The following is a 23,997-nucleotide window of genomic DNA, read 5'->3' as shown; positions in this document are numbered from 1 at the left end:
CAGAGTTGTGGGGGTCTGGAATGCACTGCCTCGGAAGGCAGTGGAGGCCAGTTCTCTGGATGCTTTCAAGAAGGAGCTAGATAGGTATCTTATAGATAGGGGAATCAAGAGATATGGGGACAAGGCAGGAACCGGGTATTGATAGTAGATGATCAGCCATGATCTCAGAATGGCGGTGCAGGCTTGAAGGGCCAAATGGTCTACTTCTGCACCTATTGTCTATTGTCTATTCTCAAGGAGGCGCTTAACAAGGTCCAATAAAAATGAGTTGGGCTTAAGCAGTGCAGCCGTTGTGTGAATGGGCCAGGGTTTAGTAGAGGTTTTCGCTCATCAAGGCTTCAGCACAGAGAGATTAAGGCCAAAGGTAGATTTTTAGTGAGACTTGGTTGCAGGAGGGGCAGGACTAGCAGCTCAGTGCTCCAGGGTTCTGCTGTTTTGGACATGATAGAGTGGAAAGGATTAAAGGGAGGGTGATGTTACTAGTCTTGGGAAATATCACAGCAGTGCTCAGTCAGGACAGACTGGAGAGATCATCTAGTGAGGCTTTATGGGTGGAACAAGGTCCAAGAAGGTTGAAGGAATTATATTATAGACCACCCAACAGTCCACGGGATTTAAGGGAGCAAATTTGTAGAGAAATTGCAAGCTGTTGCAAGAACTGTAAGGTTGTGTTAGTAGATGATTTTAACTTTCCGCATATTGACTGGGACTCCCATACTGTAAAGAGGTTGGATGGGAAAGAGTTTGCTAAGTTGTTCAGGAAAGTTTTCCTAATCGGTGCAAAGAAATCTCAACTACAAAGTGTGTGATACTTGATCTCCTATTAGGGAATGAGAAAGGGCAAGTGACAGAAGTCTGTGTAGGGGAACACTTTGCATCTAGTGGTCATAATGCCATTAGTTTTGAGGTACAGTAATTACGGTCTGGTCTTCGGGTTGAGATTCTAAATTGGAGAAAGGCCAATTTTGATGGCATCAGAAAGGATCTGACAAGCGTGGATTGGAACATTTGTTTTCTGGCAAAGGAGTACTTGCTAAGTGGGAGGACTTCAAAAGTGAGATTTTGAGAGTTCAGAGTTTGTCAGAATCAAAAAGCAAGGACAACAGGTTTGGGGAATCTTGGCTTTCCAGAGATATTGAGGCCCTGGATAAGAAAAAGGGGTAGACAGGTAGGAACAAATGAGGTACTTGAATATAAGAATTGAAACAGAACACTTAGGAAGGAAATCAGGAAGGCTAAAAGATGGTACAAGGTTGCTCTAACAGACAAAGTGAAGGAGAATCCTAAGGGATTCTACAGATATGTTAAGTGTAAAAGGATTGTAAGGGACAAAACTGGTCCTCTGGAAGACCAGGATGGTGATCCATGTGTGAGTCGAATGAGATGAGGGAGATCTCATATGGATTTTTTTGCATCTGTATTTATTTGGGAGATGTGTATAAGAGTGAGGCAAAGTAACAGCGAGGCCATGGACCCTATTCAGGATACAGAGGAGGTGTTTGCTGTCTTGAGGTAAATCAGGTGGATAAATCCCCAGGTCCTGACTAGGTGTTCCCTTGGACACTGTGGGAGGCTGGCTGGTGGAGAATTTGCTGGGGCCCTAGCAGGAATATTTAAAATGTCCTTAGCCATAGGTAAGGTGCTGGATGATAGAAGGATAGCTAAAGTTGTTCTGTTGTTTAGGATTGCCTCTAAAAATAAGCCAGGAAACTATAGGCCGGCGAGCCTGATGTCAGTAGAGGGAAAGTTATGGGAAGGTATTCTGAGGGATCAGATATATAAGTGTTTGGATAGACAGAGACTGACCAGGGACAGTCAACATGGCTTTGTGTGTGGTAAGCCATGTCTAATTAATCTTATGTTAATTAGGAAAGTGGATGAAGGCAAGGCAGTTGGATGTTGTCTATATGGACTTTAGTAAAGCCTTTGACAAGGTCCCGCATGCGAGGCTGGTCAAGTCGGTTCAAGATGAGGTAGTAAATTGGATTAGACATTGGCTTCATGAGAAAAGCCAGAGAGTGGCTGTAGATAGTTGCATCTCTGACTGGAGGCCTGTGACTAGCAGTGTGCCACAGGGATCGGTGCTGGGTCTGTTGTTTGTCATCAATATCAATGATCTGGATGATAGTGTGGTTAGCTGGATCAACAAATTTTCAGATGACATCAAGGTTGGGGGTATAGTGGACAGCAAGGAAGACTGCTTGCAGTGGGAGCTGGACCAGCTGGAAAAATGGGTTGAGAAATGGCAGATGGAATTTAATGCAGATAAACGTGAGGTGTTGCACTTTGGGAGGGCCAACCAGGGTAGGTCTTACATGTTGAATGGTAGGGCACTGGGGAGTGTGGTAGAACAGAGCAATATGGGAATACCTGGAAAGTAGAGTCACAGGTAAATAGGGTCATAAAGAAAGCCTGCATAGATCAATATACTGAGTACAGGAGTTGGGATGTTATGTTGAAATTGTATAAGGTGCTGTTGAGGCCTCATTGGAGTATTGTGTGCAACTTTGATCAGCTACCTACAGGAAATATGTTCAATAGTTCCGTTTAATATCAGTGAAATGTACACAATACACAACCTGAAACTCGTTTTCTTCACAGGCATCCGGAAAACAGAAGAGAAGAATGAATGACAGTTAAAACGTTAGAATCCCAAATCCGCAAACACGAGGAAACCTGCAGATGCTGGAAATTCAAGCAACACACACAAAATGCTGGTGGAACGCAGCAGGCCAGGCAGCATCTATAGGGAGAAGCACAGTCGATGTTAACTTGTTGCTTGAATTTCCAGCATCTGCAGATTTCCTTGTGTTTGCTTTGTAAATTCACTACTGCAAAGACTCTTCCAGTGATGCCTATACTGAAGAAGTTTAAATCTTCTCTTCGATGGGGTTTAGTGAAACCCTCTCTCACTGCTCCTCATCTATAATTTATTTGGCCCTTCAAAAACGTCGACTGTACTTCTTCCTATAGATGCTGCCTGGCCTGCTGCGTTCCACCAGCATTTTGTGTGTGTTCCTCCAACAGCTGATCTGCTTTTCCCAATGTTCCGCTCTCTCCTGCAATGCTGGAGAACTTCTCTGCTCAGAGAGTGTAGAACAAGCTGTCGTTGCAAGTGGTGGATGTGGGTTTGACTTCAACATTTAAAAGAAATTTGGATAGGTACATAGATGGGAGGGGCCTAGGCAGGTTAATGTTTTGACATGGACTAGACAGACCAAAGGAACTGTTTCTGTGTTTGAATACTTTAAACATTTTTGGAGTTTTTCTGGTGAGATTAAGACGGTGGAAGTTGTCTTTGGAGAGGTCCTTTTGAGAGTTTGTGTAGTCTGGGACTTCACTTCCTGGAGAGCAGTAGATTGAGAGATACCCTGACAGCGTTATAAGATCATGAGGGGCAAAGACAAGGTGAAAGCACAGTCTTTTCCCCAATGAAGGGATGCTAAAGAGGGCAAGCTTAAGATCAGAGATGAAGATTCAAAGGGGCTATCAGGGGCATCTTCTTCATGCAAAGCCCATGGTAGTTAGTGAAAGAGGTGATCTGTATTGTTGTTTCTGAGTTAGGTTTGGTGTTTAGCAGCACAGTTTAAGCTGTTCCTGGTGGTGTGGGAGTTCAGGCTTCTGTATCTCCTGCCCCACTGAAGCTGTGACAAGATGGCATGACTCAGATTGTGGGCATACTTGATTATAATAGATGCCGTCATCTTGAAAAATCGCACCAACTTTCAGTGACTGGTGTGTAAGGATACCCAGGTCTCTCTGATCACAGTACACTTCCACTCTCAGCGTTCCGCCCTCCTATTGTTTTTCTAAATGAACGCTCTCACATCTTTCCATACCATACACCACCTGCTCTGTCCTCAGCCATTCAGATAGATAGATAGATAGATAGATGGATAGATAGATACTTTATTCATCCCCATGGGGAAATTCAACATTTTTTCCAATGTCCCATACACTTATTGTAGCAAAACTAATTACATACAATACTTAACTCAGTAAAAATATGATATGCATCTAAAATCACCCTCTCAAAAAGCATTAATAATAGCTTTTAAAAAGTTCTTAAGTAGTTTACTTAAATACATTGAGTCCTAACCCCGGCACTTTAACATATCTTACTCCTGGCGGTTGAATTGTAAAGCCGAATGGCATTGGGGAGTATTGATCTCTTCATCCTGTCTGAGGAGCATTGCATCGATAGCAACCTGTCGCTGAAACTGCTTCTCTGCCTCTGGATGGTGCTATGTAGAGGATGTTCAGGGTTTTCCATAATTGACCGTAGCCTACTCAGCGCCCTTCGCTCTGCTACCGATGTTATACTCTCCAGTACTTTGCCCACGACAGAGCCCGCCTTCCTTACCAGCTTATTAAGACGTGAAGCGTCCCTCTTCTTAATGCTGCCTCCCCAACACGCCACCACAAAGAAGAGGGCGCTCTCCACAACTGACCTATAGAACATCTTCAGCATCTCACTACAAACATTGAATGACGCCAACCTTCTAAGGAAGTACAGTCGACTCTGTGCCTTCCTGCACAAGGCATATGTGTTGGCAGTCCAGTCTAGCTTCTCGTCTAACTGTACTCCCAGATACTTGTAGGTCTTAACCTGCTCCACACATTCTCCATTAATGATCACTGGCTCCATATGAGGCCTAGATCTCCTAAAGTCCACCACCATCTCCTTGGTCTTGGTGATATTGAGATGCAGGTAGTTTGAGTTGCACCATATCACAAAGTCCTGTATCAGTTTCCTATACTCTTCCTCCTGTCCATTCCTGACACACCCCACTATGTCTGTATCCCCTTCAAGCCACTTTGCCAGCTCACCCCACGCTGCCATCACCTTTATTCAGTGCCTAACCCTGACACAGTGTATCTAACCCAAAGAAGGCTGCGTACATTGTGAGGCTTCCTTAAGTCCGGGATCTGATCCACAAACCCATCATACTCCTGGGTACAATGTTCCAAGAAACAGCGAGGAGGTTGTAGGAGTGCTGGGTGACTTGCAGAGGCACCAGATTTAGTAGCGATAGCTACCTACCTTTGTTCCTGCTGGTTAAAGGTCAGCTGTAAAACTAAAACCTGACCTGAGCGAACGTGGTCAATTCGAAATCAACATGACCCGACTCACAATCCGAACCAAACATATCTGAGCCGGGGCCCAGACGAGACCAGTTCGAGACCTACACACAAAATGCTGAACCTCAGCAGGCCAGCCAGCGTCTACAGAAAATAGTAAATAGTCGACATCCCAGCATCTACAGATTTTCTTTTGTTTGTACCTGGCCAATCGTAAATCAATCTAACTCTGCCCATTCCCATCCCAACCTGACCAACAACAATCATTCACAACTCCAGCTGAACGTGGCAAATCACAATTGACCTGAACCGAGCCCATCGCAAGCCGAGCCGGCACTACTGTAGCAAGATGGCGAGCAGGGCGGAGCTAAACGGGTACCTTCACCAAGATGCCGGCGGCGCAAGAGCGAACTCCGTCGCTGCTGTGACGTCATCAGACGCGTGGAGGCGGCGAATGGAGTTTGCGGAGAGACACATGAGGGAGCGCGGCTGGTCCCGGGGTGAGGGAGCGTGGGGTTGGTCCGGCGCTGAGGGAGCAGGGAATAAGGAAATGCGGGGTTGAGGGAGTTTGTTCTGGGGTGAGGGATCAGGGAGCGAGCACGGCCGATCCCACAGTGAGGGATCGCGAGATAAGTCAGCTGTGTAGAGTTAAGGGGGGGAGGGAAGAGGAGAGGGGAGGGTAGAGGGGAGGGTAGAGGAGAGGGGAGGGAGGGGGTAGAGGAGAGGGGAGGGAGGGGGTAGAGGAGAGGGGAGGGAGGGGGGGAGAGGAGAGGGGAGGGAGGGGGGAGAGGAGAGGGGAGGGAGGGGGGAGAGGGGAGGGAGAGGGGAGGGAGGGGGGAGGGAGAGGGGAGGGAGGGGGGGAGGGAGAGGGGAGGGAGGGGGGAGGGAGGGGGGAGAGGAGAGGGGAGGGAGGGGGAGAGGGGAGGGAGGGGGAGAGGGGAGGGAGGGGGGAGAGGGGAGGGGAGGGAGGGGGGAGAGGGGAGGGGAGGGAGGGGGGCGAGGAGAGAGGAGGGGAGAGTTGGTGAGGGGAGGGGAGTAGAGGGGGGAGGGATGGGGAGGTGAGAGGGGGAGGGTGGCGGGAGTGTGGTTGGTCCTTGCATGAAGGAGCTAGGGAGAGAGTGTTGGTGAAGCCGGAGTGAGGGAACGCGAGAGGGAGGGAGCGTGGTAGGAGAGTTGTAGGGACAGGCAATGGAGGGGCGGTGGGAGGTTACAAGGAAATACGTCGGTATGATTGACCACTGACCATCACAGTCACTCCTTCTCACAGGTAAGGGGCTCGGTCAGCGGGAAGATGGCATCTCAGAGCCCATCAAGGTGAAGGTGAAGTGTGACACTGCGGGGGGTAAGAACTGTTGTTAATAGGGCAATACTTGAATCCGCCGGGAGTTACTGCTGGTTAAAGCTACAAATCTCATTTCAAATGACTAGCACAATTGCTGTGAAACCTGTGAAGGGTCTCACTGTCTTTATTTTCAGAAGAAAAACTTCACTGTATTTCAATGTTATGGAGATAAATAACTAAATATCCGCGGGAGACTTGAACTATTCCCAAGTTCCATTTTTAATTGAACTGTATTTCTCTTAAAAATTCTGGATCAGTTATAGTGAAACTCCCTCCACACCGTCCCATCACACACTCCCGGGGTCAGACACAGAGTGAAACTCCCTCCACACTGTCCCATCACACACTCCCGGGGTCAGACACAGTGAAACTCCCTCCACACTGTCCCATCACACACTCCCGGGGTCAGACACAGAGTGAAACTCCCTCCACACCGTCCCATCACACACTCCCGGGGTCAGACACAGAGTGAAACTCCCTCCACACCGTCCCATCACACACTCCCGGGGTCAGACACAGAGTGAAACTCCCTCCACACCGTCCCATCACACACTCCCGGGGTCAGACACAGAGTGAAACTCCCTCCACACCGTCCCATCACACACTCCCGGGGTCAGACACAGAGTGAAACTCCCTCCACACCGTCCCATCACACACTCCCGGGGTCAGACACAGATTGAAACTCCCTCCACACTGTCCTATCACACACTCCCGGGGTCAGACACAGAGTGAATCTCCCTTCACACTGTCCCATCACACACTCCCGGGGTCAGACACAGATTGAAACTCCCTCCACACTGTCCTATCACACACTCCCGGGGTCAGACACAGATTGAAACTCCCTCCACACTGTCCCATCACACACTCCCAGGGTCAGACAGATTGAAACTCCCTCCACACTGTCCTATCACACACCCCCAGGGTCAGACACAGAGTGAAGCTCCCTCCACACTGTATCATCACACATTCCCGGGGTCAGACACAGAGTGAAGCTCCCTCCACACTGTCCCATTACACACTCCCAGGGTCAGACACAGAGTGAAGCTCCCTCTACACTGTATCATCACACATTCCCGGGGTCAGACACAGTGAAGCTCCCTCCATACTGTCCCATCACACACTCCCAGGGTCAGACACAGAGTGAAACTCCCTCTACACTGTATCATCACACATTCCCGGGGTCAGACACAGAGTGAAGCTCCCTCCACACTGTCCCATCACACTCTCCCAGGGTCAGACACAGAATGAAACTCCCTCCACACTGTCCCATCACACACTCCCGGGGTCAGACACAGAGTGAAACTCCCTCCACACCGTCCCATCACACACTCCCGGGGTCAGACACAGAGTGAAACTCCCTCCACACCGTCCCATCACACACTCCCGGGGTCAGACACAGAGTGAAACTCCCTCCACACCGTCCCATCACACACTCCCGGGGTCAGACACAGATTGAAACTCCCTCCACACTGTCCTATCACACACTCCCGGGGTCAGACACAGAGTGAATCTCCCTTCACACTGTCCCATCACACACTCCCGGGGTCAGACACAGATTGAAACTCCCTCCACACTGTCCTATCACACACTCCCGGGGTCAGACACAGATTGAAACTCCCTCCACACTGTCCCATCACACACTCCCAGGGTCAGACAGATTGAAACTCCCTCCACACTGTCCTATCACACACCCCCAGGGTCAGACACAGAGTGAAGCTCCCTCCACACTGTATCATCACACATTCCCGGGGTCAGACACAGAGTGAAGCTCCCTCCACACTGTATCATCACACATTCCCGGGGTCAGACACAGTGAAGCTCCCTCCATACTGTCCCATCACACTCTCCCGGGGTCAGACACAGAGTGAAACTCCCTCCACACCGTCCCATTACACACTCCCAGGGTCAGACACAGAGTGAAGCTCCCTCTACACTGTATCATCACACATTCCCGGGGTCAGACACAGTGAAGCTCCCTCCATACTGTCCCATCACACACTCCCAGGGTCAGACACAGAGTGAAACTCCCTCTACACTGTATCATCACACATTCCCGGGGTCAGACACAGAGTGAAGCTCCCTCCACACTGTCCCATCAACATCTCCCAGGGTCAGACACAGAATGAAACTCCCTCCACACTGTCCCATCACACACTCCCGGGGTCAGACACAGAGTGAAACTCCCTCCACACCGTCCCATCACACACTCCCGGGGTCAGACACAGAGTGAAACTCCCTCCACACCGTCCCATCACACACTCCCGGGGTCAGACACAGAGTGAAACTCCCTCCACACCGTCCCATCACACACTCCCGGGGTCAGACACAGAGTGAAACTCCCTCCACACCGTCCCATCACACACTCCCGGGGTCAGACACAGATTGAAACTCCCTCCACACTGTCCTATCACACACTCCCGGGGTCAGACACAGAGTGAATCTCCCTTCACACTGTCCCATCACACACTCCCGGGGTCAGACACAGATTGAAACTCCCTCCACACTGTCCTATCACACACTCCCGGGGTCAGACACAGATTGAAACTCCCTCCACACTGTCCCATCACACACTCCCAGGGTCAGACAGATTGAAACTCCCTCCACACTGTCCTATCACACACCCCCAGGGTCAGACACAGAGTGAAGCTCCCTCCACACTGTATCATCACACATTCCCGGGGTCAGACACAGAGTGAAGCTCCCTCCACACCGTCCCATTACACACTCCCAGGGTCAGACACAGAGTGAAGCTCCCTCTACACTGTATCATCACACATTCCCGGGGTCAGACACAGTGAAGCTCCCTCCAGACTGTCCCATCACACTCTCCCAGGGTCAGACACAGAATGAAACTCCCTCCACACTGTCCCATCACACACTCCCGGGGTCAGACACAGAGTGAAACTCCCTCCACACTGTCCCATCACCCACTCCCAGGGTCAGACACAGTAAAGCTTCTCTACACATTACTATCACACACTCCCAGGACAGGGCCAGCATGGGGTCGACACACCTTAGGGACACCAATAAGCGCCAACGTTGCCATCATGCAAATTCCCCGTGAAATTAGCAGGCCATTTGGTATGGGTTTGGGGCCCACAAGTGGATGAAAGGAAGTCGCAGGGGACAAAGGGGCGGAATGGTACTGATGCCATTGCTCTAGGAACTGATCGAGATTTGATAGGCTAAATACCTCCTGTATGGGTTTCCACCCACAGTCCGAAGAAGTACTGGTCAATTGGTCATTGTAAATTGTCCCGCGATTAGCCTGGGATTAAATTGGGGAATTGCTGGCTGGCTGGCGTGGCTCTAAGGGCCTGTTCTCAATAAATAGAGAAAATTAATAAATCAACATGGCAACAGACCCCATAGTCCACACTGTGCTGCAGTGTGGGAGAGGTTCATGGGTCTGGAGACTGTGCTGCCTCTCCCATGGTGTCAAACGGTGAATTTCCCAGTCAAGGTCATTGTTTGCTCTGCTGCACGTTCCTTGATCATTATACTGCTGCACATGATTGGAGCATTGCATCGTGTGTGATTGGTTGTGTCATGCCATGTGAGCTCCATTGGTAGATACAGCTGGTGGTTTACTGGCATTGTGTTTTATGTTTCACAGATTGGCCACCGCATGGGCGAACAGTTCACCTTTCACTGGTGGGATCATGTCTTTAACAAAGCCGCCGCAAACATCGTAGTGGAAACTGTGGAGGTGCCTGTCTAGTTTGTGAGATTTTCCTGCGTGTACTGTACCCAGCTGTCCTCAAGCTCCCCATTACAGACTTCCAGCTCAGTTCAGCCCAGCAACCATCACCCTGCTTGGTCCCACCACACTAAACATAACCTCAGATATGGTGTTCATATTCTTGGCAAATCATCCCCTATCTGGATAGTGTTCCAGGCCCATCCTGCTACACTTGATTCGGTTAGAGAGCTCAGCTCAGTGTGACTGGGATCTGCTATAGTGTACCACACTGGGCACCACAGGGGAGAAAAAAGCAGTGCCATATTTTTTAGAGAGCTTAAAAGTACTAAAATGAAATTGAAACATGAAGTGAGCCATAGCAAAGACTAAAGTACATAATTCCCAATAAAATGAAATCGAACGTGGGGTGACAGCAGAGTCTCACAGTTCAATCCCAACCTAACATACACAAACTGCTGGAGAACTTAGCAGGTCACCAGCATCTATGGAGAAGAATAAAATAGATCCTGATGAAGGGTCTTGGCCCGAAACATTGACTGGTTATTCCTCTCCATAGATGCTGCCTGACCTGCAGAGATCCCCCCAGCACTTTATGTGTGTTACTCTGGCTGATTTCCAGCATCTCTTGTGTTTTTCAATCCTGACCTCTATAGCTGTCTATGTGGAGTTTGCACGTTCTCCCTGTGACCATATGGGATTCCTCTGGGGGCTCTGGTTCCCTCCCACATCTGAATGAGGTGGTGAGGAGGGGTGTTGAGTTAATAGGCTACTGTAAGTTGGTAAATTGCCACTGCTGACAGGTCTGACAGATATTGGTGAGAAAGTGGGGTGGATTGGTTACAGGGAATGAACAGCAAGGCCCACAGTCAGTCTAACCCTTCCCTCCTACATAATCCTCCATTTTTCTATCATCAATGTGCTGATCTAAAAGTTTCTTAAATGCTTCTGCCACCATCCCTGGCAATGTGTTCCATACACTCATTACTCTGTGTGTGTGTGTGTGGGGGGGGGGGGGGGGGGGAAACAAAAACAATAACAAATAACTTGCCTCTGACATCTTCCCTATACTTTCCTCCAATTACCAAAAATGTCCCCTTATATTAGCCATTTCCACCTGGGGAAAATGCCCCTGGTTGGTTACTTGATCAGAGTTGGACAGTCCACGTTAGGGCTGCGTAAAAGAGCTACCTTTTAATCAGGAGGGTGATGGAGATTTCAAAGGCAGAGTTTTGCAGCGGTTTCTCTGAGTTGAGGAGTGACCCATCGGCAAGAGGCAGTGCATAAAAAAGAGCTCTCTTTTAGTCAGCAAAACTCAGTTTTGTTGCAGTTTCTCTGAGTCGAGGAGCACTAATCAGCGAGAGGGATTCATTAGAAGAGGCCAACAGGAATAATTCCAGTGCAAGTGGAGCGGCCGTTCTTTTGAGTGTGTCAGTGTTTAGAGTGGCTTTTGCTCATCGGGCTCGGGTGTGGTTAATTATCTTGCAGGTTACCCCAGTCTCCCAGAGAAACACATCTACACCAGGTGCACAGAGTTAAGGAACTGGAACTGCAGCTCGATGGCCTTCGACTTATATGGGAGAATGAGGAGGTGACAGACAGGAGCTACAGGAAGGTGGTCACCCTGAGGTTGCTTTAGACTGGTAACTGGGTGACTGTCAGGAGACGAAAGGGTTCTCCTTCACCTGTTCACCTGCAGAGTTCACCTGTGGCCATTCCCCTCAATAATAAATATACAACTTTAGATACTAATGAGAGGGACGACCTACTTGGGGGAGCCATAGTGACTGGGTCTCTGGCACTGAGGCTCAGCTGAGTAGAGAGATGAAGAGGACTGCAGCGTTGATAGGAGATTCCTTAGTTGGAGGCACAGAGACGACGTTCTGTGGACATGATAGAGACATCCGGATGGTATGTTGCCTCCTGGGTGACGGTCAGGTATGTCTCAGATTGGGTCCAAGGGCAAGGGTGAGCAGCCTAAAGTCTTGGTGCACATTGGCACCAATGACATAGGTAGACAGGTGAGGAAGTCCTAAAGAGAGACTTTTGGGGAGCTAGGTAGAAAGCTGAGAAACAGGACTTCCAGGGTAATTATCTCTGGATTGCTGCCTGTGCCACGTGCCAGTGAGGGTAAATTAGAATTATTTGGCAGGTGAATGTGTGGCTGCAGCGGTCAAGGGTTCAGATTTCTGGATCATTGGGATGTCTTCTGGGGAAGGTCTGACTGGTTACACCTGAATCCAAGGGGGTTGACTAGAATTGTTTGGGTGGGTTTAAACTAATTTGGCAGGGGGGTGGGAACCAGTGATAGTGCTGAAGATGAGGTAGTTGGTTTACAAACAGAGGCAATGTGTAGTGAGACTCCTGGCAAGGAGGCTGATGATGGGGCAAATTGCAGTCAACAGGATGAGTTGCAACGTAAAAAGTGGACAAAATCAAAAAGGGTGAACACAGGATGAAGGTGCTATGTTCGAATGTGCGCAGTATATGGAATAAAATAGATGAACTTGTAGCATAGTTACAGATTGGTAGGTATAATGTTGTAGGCATTACTGAATCACGGCTGAAAGAAGATTATAGCTGGGAGTTAATGTCCAAGAATACACACATTGTATCAAAAGGACAGGCAGGAAGGCACAGGGGTGATGTTGCTCTGTTGGTAAAAAAATTAAATCAAATCAGTAAAAAGGGATGACATTGGGTCAGAAAGTGTTGAATCATCGTGGATAGAGCTAAGGAACTGCAAGGGTAAAAAGACCCAGATAGGAATTATATAGAGACCCCCAAACTAGTAAGGATGTGGTCTACAAATTACAATGGGAAATGGAAAATGCAAGCCAAAAGGGCAATGTTACAATAGTCATGGGGATTTCAATATGCAGTTAGATTGGGAAAATCAGGTTAGTGCAGGATCCCAAGAGGAGGAATTTGTAGAATGCCTACAAAGTGGCTTTATAGAGCAGTTCATGGTTGAGCCCACTAGGGGATCAGCTATTCTGGAGTGGGTGTTGTGCAATGAACCAAAATTGATTAGAAAGCTCAAGGTGAAAGAACCCTTAGGGGAAAGTGATCAAAATAAATTCACCTTGAATTTTGAGAGTCACATGTATCAGTATTACAGTGGGATTAAATCAGTATTAAAGGGAATTACAGAGGCATGAGAGAGGAGTTGGCCAGAATTGATGGGAAAAGAACACTGGCAGGGATGATAGCAGAGCAGCAATGGCTGGAATCTCTGGAAATAATTTGGAAGGTATAGGATGTAAACGTCCCAAAGAGGAAGAAGTATTCTAAAGGCAAGATGACACAACCATGGCTAACAAGAATTCAAAGCCAGCATAAAAGCCAAAGAGGGACATATAATAGAGCAAAGATTGGTAGGAAGTTAGAGAATTTGGGAAGATTTTAAAAACCAACAGAAGGCAATTTTAAAAGTCATTAAGAAGGTAAAGATGGAATACAAAAGAAAGAGGATACCAGAAGTTTCTTCAGGTACATAAAATATAAAAGAGAGGTGAGAGTGGCTATCAGACCACTGGAAAACGATGTTGGAGGTAGTAATGGGGGGCAAACTGAATAAGTATGTTGCATCAGTCTTCACTGTGGAAGACACTAGTATGGTGGAAGTTCCAGAGATCATGAAGTATGTTAAGTTACCATTACTTGGGAAACTGAAAGGTCTGAAGGTAGATAAGTCAGCTAGACCAGATGGTCTGCACTCCAGGGTTCTGAAAGAAGTGGGTGAAGAGATCATGGAAACATTAGTAATGATCGTTCAAGAATCCCTAGATTCTGGAATGGTTCCAGAAGATTAGAAAATTGCAAACATCACTCCACTCTTCAAGAAGGGAGAGAAGCAGAGGAAAGGAAACCATAGGCCAGTTAGGCTGACCTCAGTGGATGGGAAGATGTTGGAGTTGATTGTTGAGGATGTGGTTTTGGGGTACTTGGAGGCACATGATAAAATAGACTGTAGTTAGCATGGTTTCCTCAAGGGAATATCTTTCCTGACAAATCTGTTGAAATTCTTTGAAGAAATAACAAACAGAATAGACAAAGGAGAATTGGTTGATGTATATTTGGATTTTTAGAAGATCTTTGATAAGGTGCCACCCATAGTATTACAGGAAAGATTCTAGCGTGGATAAAGTAGTGGCTGAGTGGCAGGAGGCAGAGAGTGGGAATAAAGGGAGCCTTTTCTGGTTGGCTGGCTGCCAGTGACTAGTGGCGTTCCACAGGATTTTGTGTTGGGACCAATTCTTTTTACGTTGTAAATGATTTGGATGATGGAATTAATGGCTTTGTTGCAAAGTTTGCAGACGATACAAAGATAGGTGAAGGGGCAGGTAGTTTTACAGAAGTAGAAAGGCTGCAGAAGGAGTTAGGTTAGGAAAAGTGGCAGATGGAAAACAGTGTTGGGAAGTGCATGGTTATTCACTTTGGTAGAAGAACTGAAAGGATTGACTGTTCTAAATGTAGAGAAAAATACAAAAAAAAACTGAGGTGCAAAGGGACTTGGGAGTGCTTGTACAGGATTCCTTAATTTGCAGGTTGAATCTGAGGAAGGAAAATGAGATGATAGCATTCATTTCAAAAGGACTAGAATATAAAATCAAGGATGCAACATTGAAACTTTATAAAACACTGGTGAGGTCTCACTTGGAGTATTGTGTGCAATTTTGGACCCCTTATCTTAGAAAGGATGTGGTTCAAAAGAGGTTGATGAAAATGATTCCAGGGTTGAATGGCTTGACATATGGAGTACATTTGATGGCTCTAGGCCTGTATTCACTGGAGTTCAGAGGAATGAGAGGTGACCTTATTAAAACCTATTGAGTGGTGAAAGGCCTTGATAAAGTGGATGTACATAGGATGTTTCCTGTGGTTGGAAAGTCTTCAGATCAGAGGACACAGCCTCAGAATAGAGGGGAGTCCTTTTCGAACGAACATCAGGGGGAATTTCTTTAGCCAGAGAGTGGTGAATCTGTAAAATTCGTTACTGTAGAGACCAAGTATTTACATATTTAAGCAGAGGTTGATAGTTTCTTGATCGGTCGGGGCATGAAGGGATACAGGGAGAAGGCAAGAGAATGGGGCTGGAGGGTAATGGATCACCCATGATAAAATGGCAGAGCAGACTTGATGGGCCAAATGGCCGAGCTCAGCTCCTATTTCTTATGGTTGTATCATCTTGTACACCTCTATCAAGTCACCTCTCATCCTATTGTGCTTCAAAGAGAAAAGCCCTATCTAGCTCACTCAACCTATCACAGTCTAGGCAGCGTCCTAATAATCTCCTCTGCACCCTCTCTAAAGCTCCCACATCATTCCTATGAGGTAACCAGAACTGAACACAATACTCTTTTAAGTGTGATCTAATCAGAGTTTTAGAGAGCTGCAACATTATCTTGTGGCTCCTGAAATCAATCCCGAGTAATGGAAGTCAACACACTATATACCTTCTTAACCACTTATCATCTTGCCTGGCGACTTTGAATGATCTGTGGATGTGGACTCCCAAGACCCCTTTGTTCCTTCTGCTAAGAATTGTACTGTGAAGCTGGCATAAAACTCCTTGGAGAGGATGGCCTGAGTTGCAGAGAAGTATACTCTCCACACGGTTGTCTCCTCAAAATAGACTGGCCTGTCTCAGTGCCAGGTAACTTTGGGAAGTCTGCTCTCCCACAGTGTCCAGTATCCTGAGAGTTTGGCCTGCAGTTCACCTTGGACCTCTGTCCAGCTGAATGCCCCCTGAAGCAGAAAATGCCAGAAACTCTGAGCAGGTTGGGCAGCATCTGAGGGGAGCATCTCTCTCCATATACTACCTGTACTGCTGAGTGTTTCCAGCCATTTCTGGTTTGATTTCAAATCCCTAGCATCTGGTTTTCAAACCTGCTCTATGAAGGTCATTTAAGAATGTGAAATTTTTAAACAGAAGTGCCATTGAAGGGGTTATGGTGTAAGGAGGCAGTTTATAAAGTAACACACCCGAAATGGTGGAGGAGCCCAGCAGGTCAAGCATTGTCTACGGAGGAGAACAAACAGTCAGTAAGACCCTTCAGAACTGGAAAGGAAGGAGGAAGAAGCCAAAGTAATAAGGGTGATGAGGTTGGGTCGTTGGGCAGCTTACACTCTATGAATAGAGTGTATGTTACCTGGGTCTCAGAGGCTCCTGGACACAGCTTTTAAGAGGGGAACATGTGTCATGGGAGGGTAACGTGACACAAGGAATGGGAACTGAGACTGGAGAACTTTTATTGGGAGGATGGTTATCAGACTCGAATCACACAGCAAAGAAAGAGGTCATTTGGCCCTTTTCGTTCATGATAACTACACCAATTCCATTTACCTGCATTATCTCCCTAGACATTTTCTACACCTTGGATGGTTCAAAAAAGCACAGATACAAGAGGGGAGAGGCAAACTCTTTACACAGGGTAGTGAGTATTTGGAATGAGCTGCCAGAGAAAAGAGGTTGAGGTGGGTACAAATGCAACATTTAAGAGGCATTTGGATAGGTACATGGAGGGGAGGGGCTTGGAGAGTTAGACGCTGAAGACAGGCAACTGGGACTAGCGGAGGATGCTGTGGTCAGCCTAGACCTGATGGGCCAAAGATCCTGTTTCCTTGCCGTATGACTCATCCATATGTTCTTTAACTATTGTAATTGTACCCACCTTCACCACTTCCTGCAGCTCGATCCAGATATCACCACTGATGTGTGGAAAACTGACCCCTTCCAATCCCCTTTAAATGATGCAGGGGTTTGTCCTAAAACCTTGGCTCTTTATACTCACCACAGATGCTGCCTGACTTGATGATTTCCTCCAGCATTTTGTGTGTGTTACTCTTGACTCGCTATCCAAGATCTACCTAAACCCTCTTACAAAGACCATAATCCTCTGTTTTCTTTCATATATGTGGCTGTCTGAATCTCTGGAATGTCCCCGATGTGTCTGCCTCTGTCACCACCCCCAGTCGTGTGTTCCAAGTACTCAGCATTCACCATTCTGTGTAAAAAAAAATTTAAAACACTACTTCTGACCTTCCTATACTTTTCCTCCAATCTCCTTAAAATTATGCTATCTCATATTAGCTATTGTTGCCCTGGGAAGAGGTGCTGGCTGTCTCTCTATCTATGCCTCTCATAATGTTGTAGACCTCTTATCAAATCACTTCTCACCCTACTTTGCTCCCAAGAAAAGTCTTAACTTGCTCAACCTCTCCTCATGTGACATGTTCTCTAATCTATGCAGCATCCTGGTAAATCTCTGCACCCTTTCAAATGAATTGAGCGCATTACTCCCAAGTGTGGTCCAACGAGGGTTTTAGAGAGTTGCAGCATCATCTCATGGTTTTTAAACTCACACATGGTGGCCAGAACATGCAGTTTAACCAATGTCTTGTTAAACTGCACATGACATTTGATCTTTAGGGGTTGGTTGGTATTATGTGGGAGTTGCCTTTCGGGTCCATGCCGGCCACTGTGACTCAGTGCACCGTTCCACAATGGCTCTGTCGTCACTCTGACTTTCCCATAGGACGGCGTGGAGGTGCGGAAGGCCAGGAATACAGAGCAGGAACAAGGACCCATCAGCAACAAGAAGCCGCGGAAAGCCCAACAATGCCGGGACCTGCTGTATGGGCGGTTTGTCAAGGTACCCAGTCCACGGTCCAGTCAGGGCTCTGAAACTCCTCTTCTCTGCCCCCCCAATCCCCACCTTAGTCCTCTGTGGTCTCTGTAACTCTCCCCAGCCCTCCGATCTGCAGTTCTAGCCCCAGTGACCAATATTGGTGGCAGTGCCTGGACTTCCACATCTCTCCCCTGGGGCTTGGTGCTGATGGCTGCCCACTGCACCTTGTCTGGGGCAGTTGGACACACAGTATCCTGGCTTGATTCACAGATGTTTCAGGCTGCTGTTCGTCCCCACTGAGACCCAATCCCCTGCACTCTGGACCTGCTAAGGGAGTGAGCAAAAAAAATCAAACCCCATCATGCCCAGCCCCAGCTGACCTGAGCCTATGAACCATGACCTAGTCATGTGTCCTGGGGTCAGGACTTGGTGAATGGGAGTCAGTTGGATTGTCCGCTCCCGCCCTGTGCGGCATGACTGACTCTGCATTGGGGATAGGAGGAAGAGGCTATTCCACTGTTCAGGCGGAATGTTCCGATCTCCATCTTGGCCTCCTTTCTATCCTCAGGCAATGAGATTCTGGATCCCAATCCACCGATCGACCCTGCATCCCGTTTAACAGCTGTGGGAGAGGGCATTCTGGATCTACGCCCACTCCCAGTCTCCGGGAATGAAGCAAAGGCCTTCCTGCCTCTCAGCTTAAGATGGTGCTTCACTTGTCCCAAGTCCCATGCACCAGAGGAACAACTTCCCTCTCTGATGTATAAGTAACACAGAAAATGTCTAAAAGTTCAGCAAGTTGGAGCACTGGTGGAGAAAGAGCGAGACAGACGTACAAAATTTCCCCCAGAACCATTTTTCCCCTCACCTAATGATACTCCTTCCCCAGGCCACGGACATACTCTCCCATCACCAGTTCTTTCTCCCACCACCCACTGAATCCCATTCCACAGCCCAAAGACATGCCTCCATCACTTACTCTCTCCTCCCACCATTGAATACCCTCCCATGGGCCATGGACATTTTTCCCCCATCACCGACTCCCCCCCACCCACTGAATCCCCTTCCATAGGTCACGGATGTTCTCCCCTACTTAATGTCAAAGGCCCTCGGTCAACAGCATGTTTCTCTCTCTCTCTCAAGTTCCAATTGTTGCAAACTCCCTTCGATCTGGTCACACGCTGGATCCAAACTCCTTTGAACCATGTGGGTGGTGGATAGAACAGGTTGGCTGCGACCACTGTTGAACTGTTTAGCCAGCTTCCTTTAGATGGGAGCAGGTAGGAGGTGTTGCTCAACCCTGCTGCTACCTCTCACGTAGCCCTGCAGTCATGCTCCAGTTCCCTGTGGAAACTCGATGTTGGATCCAAGCTAATGTATAAAATCGCAAACACGAGATCATCTGCAGATGCTGGAAATTCAAGCAACACAAACAAAATGTTGGTAGAACGCAGCAGGCCAGGCAGCATCTATAGGAAGAAGTACAGTCGACGTTTCAGGCCGAGACCCTTCGTCATGACTAACGGAAAGAAAAGATAGTAAGAGATTTGAAAGTAGGAGGGGGAGGTGTGAAGCTAAGAGCTGGGATGTTGATTGGCAAAAGGGATACACAGCTAGAGAAGGGAGAGGATCATGGGACAGGAGGCCTAGGGAGAAAGAAAGGGGGAGGGGAGCACCAGAGGGAGATGGAGAACAGGCAAGGAGTGATTGTAAAAGGGGCAGAGAGAGAAAAAAAGGGGGGGATAATAAATAAGGGATGGGGTAAGAAGGGGAGGAGGGGCATTAATGGAAGTTAGAGAAATCAATGTTCATGCCATCAGGTTGGAGGCTACCCAGACGGAATATAAGGTGGTGTTCCTCCAACCTGAGTGTGGCTTCATCTTGAATGTATAAGATGGTGGTTCCTGCCACGTCCTGTCCAGTTGAAGGGTCTTGACCTGAAATGTTGACTGTCTATTCCCCACCCCCGCAAGATGTTTCCCAGCCTTCTGAGTCCCTTTAACAGTTTGTGTGTGGCTGCAGATTCCAGCACCTGCTCCTTTATCCTGATTTGGGAACTCCCTGTTCCTCACACCCCTGCGGGATTCCTGTAATCTTGCTACAGTTCCCTGTGGATGATCACTGTCTATTTATAACTTGCCATGTAGGATGCTAGTTCTTGCTGCTTTGTCTGGTTGCCTGTGGTGCCTCCACTGTTGATAGGAGCCACCCTGGTGTCCACACCCCTACACCACCTCACTCAGCTTGCTCTGTCTCTACAGGCGGCCACGCTAACACCTGACAAACAGCAGCAGGAGGTGCCTCCGAGTCCAGAGGGGAGCGACAGTGACAGTACCAGTGACGAAGATGAGAAACTGAACCTCTCGTCGACCACCAGGTACCCACTAACCTGCAGAGCTGTGTGTAAGGGGAGTCCAGGGAGGGGTGGGGGATCCACACTGATGGTTCAGTTCTTCTGGGCTTGCTGCCCCTTACTCTCCCCACCCCATGCCCCACAACCTCACCCTTCAGTCACCAGCTTTCTCTCTCCCCTGGCCTATCGCTTCATCTCACTCGCATCTTCCCCACTACCACTTCTCTCCCCCCCCCCCCCCCCCAACCCTTACTCACGCCACCCACCCTCCCTCACAGGGCAGTGATGATTGTAGGGGGTAGGGAAGGCAGGAGGATCCTGCAGGCTGTTGCTAACTCCCTCTGCTCTTTTCTGGGCACAGGCTGACCAATGAAGAGCTGGTCCAGGTCTGCGGAGGCCGCACCGCCCACAAGTGAGTACAGGCTGCAGTTTGATCTCCTCACCTGTTCTGGCCAGCTACCGGCCGCTGTCCTGACCATCCCCTCCCACCTCCTCATAGTTGGGAGCTTAACATCAACGGATACACTTTGTATCAAAAGGACAGGCAGGAAGGCATAGGTGGTGGTGTGGCTCTTTTGGTAAGAGATGGAATTACATCTTTAGAAACAGGTAACATAGGTCCAGAGAACATTGAATCTTTGTGAGTGGAGTTAAGAAACTGTAAGGGTTAAAAAAAAATTATGAGAATCATATATAGGCCTCCAAATAGTAGCCAAGATGTGAGATTGAGATTGAAAAGCGAGCTGGAAAAGCCACGTAAGTAGGGTAGACACTATTGTAATGGGGGACTTCAATATGGAAGGGGATTAGGAAAATTGGGTTGATGTCGGATTGCAAGAGAAGGAATTTGAACGCCTACAAGATGGCTCTTTTGAGCGCTTGTGCTTAAATCTACTCGAGAAAAGGCTACCTTAGATTGGTGTTGTGTAATAATCCAGACCTTATTAGGGAGTTTAATGTAAATGAACCCTTAGGACGCAGTGATCATAATATGATTGAATTCATACTGCAGTTTGAGAGGGAGAAGCACAAGTCAGATGTATCAATATTGCAATGGAATAAAGGGAATTACAGAGGCATGAGAGAGAAGCTTGCCTAGGTGGATTGGAAGAGGATACTGGCAAGGATATCGACAGAGCAGAGATGGCTGAAATTTCTGGGAATAGGCATACTCAAAGTCTTAAGGTGGGTAAGTCACTTGGGCCAGATGGACTACATCCTGGAGTCCTGTGAGAGGTTGCTGACGAGATAACGGATTCATTAGTCATGACCTTTCAAGAATCACTTGATTCTGGCATGGTGCTGGAGGACTGGAAGATTGCAAATGTCACTCTGCTCTAAGGGAGGAAGACAAAGGAAAGGGAATTATAGGCCTGTTAGCCTGACCTCTGGGTGGGAAAGTGTTGAAGTCTAGTATTAAGAATGAGGTTTCTGGGTACTTGGAGACTAATGATAAAATAAGTCAAAGTCGGTACAGTTTCTGTGAAGGGAAATCTTGACTGACCAATCTGTTCTTCGAAGACGTAACAAGCAGGGTGGAGAAAAGAGAGGCAGTGGATGTCATTTACTTAAGATTTTCAGAAGGAATTTGATACTGTGCCACACATGAGGCTGCTTAACAAGATAATATCTTATTGCATTACAGGAAAGATAGTGATATGGATAGAGGAATGAGTGACAGACAGAAGGCAGTGAGTGGGGATAAAAGGGGCCTTTTCAGATTAGCTGCCAGTGACTGGTGGTGTTCCTCGGGGGTCAGTATTAAGGCGGCTGCTTTTCATGTTGTTTGTCAGTGATTTAGATAATGAAATTGATAGATTTGTGGCAAAGTTTGCGGATGATACAAAGATAGATGGAGGGGTAGGTTGTGCTGAGGAAGCGATGCGATTGCAGTAGGATGGGCAAAAGAATTGGCAAAAATAGTGGCAGTTGGAATACAGTGTTGGGAAACGTATGATAATTTATTTTGGTAAAAGGACCAATAGTACTTAATTTAAATGGGAGAAGGTCCAAACATCAGAAGTGCAGAGGGACTTCGTGCAAGATTCCCAAAGGTTCATTTACAGGTTGAATGTGATAAAGAAGGCAAATGCAAAGTTGGCATTTATTTCAAGGGAAATAGAATATAAAAACAAGATAATACTGAGCCTTTAAAAGACACTAGTCAGGCTGCACTTGGAGTATTGTCAACAGTTTTGGGACCCATATCTCAGAAAGGGTGTATTGTCATTGGAGAGAGTCCAGAGGATGTTCACGGGGATGATTTTGGGAATGAAGGGGTTAACATATGAGGCGTGTTTGGCAGCTTTGGGCCCGTACTCACTGGAATTTAAAAGAATGTGGGAAGACTCACATTGAAACCTACCAAATATTGAAAGGTCTAGATAAGGTGGATGTGGAGAGAATGTTTCCTGTGGTGGGGGTATCCAGAACTAGTGGGCACAGCCTCAAACTGAGGGGTGACCCTTTTGAACAGAGGTAAGGAGACTTTTTTTTAGCCAGATAGTAGTGAATCTGTTGAATACTCTGCCACAGACTGCAGTGGAGGCCGATTCCGTGCGTATATTTAAGGTGGATGTTGAGATTCCTGATTGGTCAGGGCATCAAAGGATCTGGTGAGAAGGCAGGTGTATGGGTTGAATGGGATCCAGGATCAGCCATGATGGAATTGGAGAGTGGACTCAATGGGCTAACTCTGCTCCTATGTCTTATGGTCTTCTCTCCCTCTGTCCCCAGGGGCGCCCGGCATGGCGTGACCATGAACGCCAAGCTGCTACGGCTGGAAGAGCAGGAGAAGGAGTTCATGGCGAAGTATGGGCGGCAGCAGCGAGTGGCCGGCATCGTGGCGACAGAAGATGGTGTGGACCGGGTGGAGGAGGAGGAGAGGAGGAAGAGGAAGAAGAAAAAGCGCACCAGCCCAGCCAAGGATGTTGGGGCTGAGGGGTGGCTGAAAAGTGAGGAGGGCGTGGAAACTGAGGGTACCGGTCCCAGTTCGCAGGCAGCTGATGAGCTAATCCCGAGGAGGAAGGCAAAGCGGCACAAACGCAGACGGGGAGCCAAAGGAGGACTGCAGAGCGAGAGCAACCTTGAATGCAGAGACACAGGGGATGGAAGGACGTGATCTGTGGCCTCCCTCCCCCTTTGCCTAAGCAGTGGTCCCTCTGTGCCATTGCCTGTCACAGCCAGGTTTCAACCTTTCCTGCGGTATCCCTGCATTTCAGTGGATCAGTTTGCCAAATGACCTTACTAAAGACCATCAAAGCTCGATGGTTAAAACACAAGTTACTCCCATCACACACCTCTGTTGAGCAATGTTCTAGTATAAGAAATTCATACTGACTCCCCTGATTAATCCGAGCATCTCTAACTTCTGTTTGATGTCATGTTTTAGAATTTTCCCTGGAGTCTGCCCCTCCACCAACAACAAGCAGACTGGCCTGTATATATTCCTCCTGTCCTCCCAACAGATGAGACTGGCCTGTAGTTATTCCATCTGACCACTAAATGTGTTCTCTCATCTGTTCATTGTATTTTACATTGTTCCTTTATATCAATGGCTACATGACAACAGGCAGAGAACTTTACACCTCCACATTTCAACTGTTGAGAGTGACTCTCTAATAAGCTCCCCTCGTTCCTTTCTCACCCGACCCTGAGAGTTCACAGAATGCCTTTGCTGCTACTTCCCACACACCATCTCAGCAGTACACTGGGGTCATAGTGTGGCATTTGATTTTTGATGCTCCTCAGGGCTTTCTGCTGTATCTGCCACTGCAAGCCAGTGGTAGATGGGAGACAGCTACAGTACCCTGCCTTAAACAGGGAGGTCGGACAGATAGCAAAGAGGTAGTGCCACTTGTTTGAAATTAAACTCAAGTCAACTGAA

The 23,997-nt window shown here is 47.9% G+C and overlaps 1 protein-coding gene across 2 annotated transcripts; it reads left to right on the top strand.

Annotated features, from left to right (window-relative positions):
* The first annotated feature begins 5,514 nt into the window (after nt 1–5,514).
* Nucleotides 5,515–23,997, top strand: gpatch4 (G patch domain containing 4). 2 transcript variants are annotated; one of them, XM_073061314.1, is made up of 7 exons: nt 5,515–5,582; nt 6,350–6,423; nt 10,041–10,133; nt 17,666–17,782; nt 20,020–20,135; nt 20,473–20,523; nt 22,848–23,997. In XM_073061314.1, the coding sequence occupies exons 1-7, from the start codon at nt 5,537–5,539 to the stop codon at nt 23,230–23,232; spliced, it is 882 nt and encodes a 293-aa protein (XP_072917415.1). In that variant the 5' UTR covers nt 5,515–5,536; the 3' UTR covers nt 23,233–23,997. The 2 variants fall into 2 exon arrangements, with proteins under 2 accessions (XP_072917415.1, XP_072917416.1); XM_073061315.1 differs by lacking the exon at nt 17,666–17,782.

The sequence above is a fragment of the Hemitrygon akajei genome, chromosome 11 (assembly GCF_048418815.1).
Source record: "Hemitrygon akajei chromosome 11, sHemAka1.3, whole genome shotgun sequence".
NCBI lineage: Eukaryota > Metazoa > Chordata > Chondrichthyes > Myliobatiformes > Dasyatidae > Hemitrygon > Hemitrygon akajei.
The sequence above is the reverse complement of the archived record's forward strand: the minus strand, read 5'-3'. Positions and strand labels throughout refer to the sequence as shown.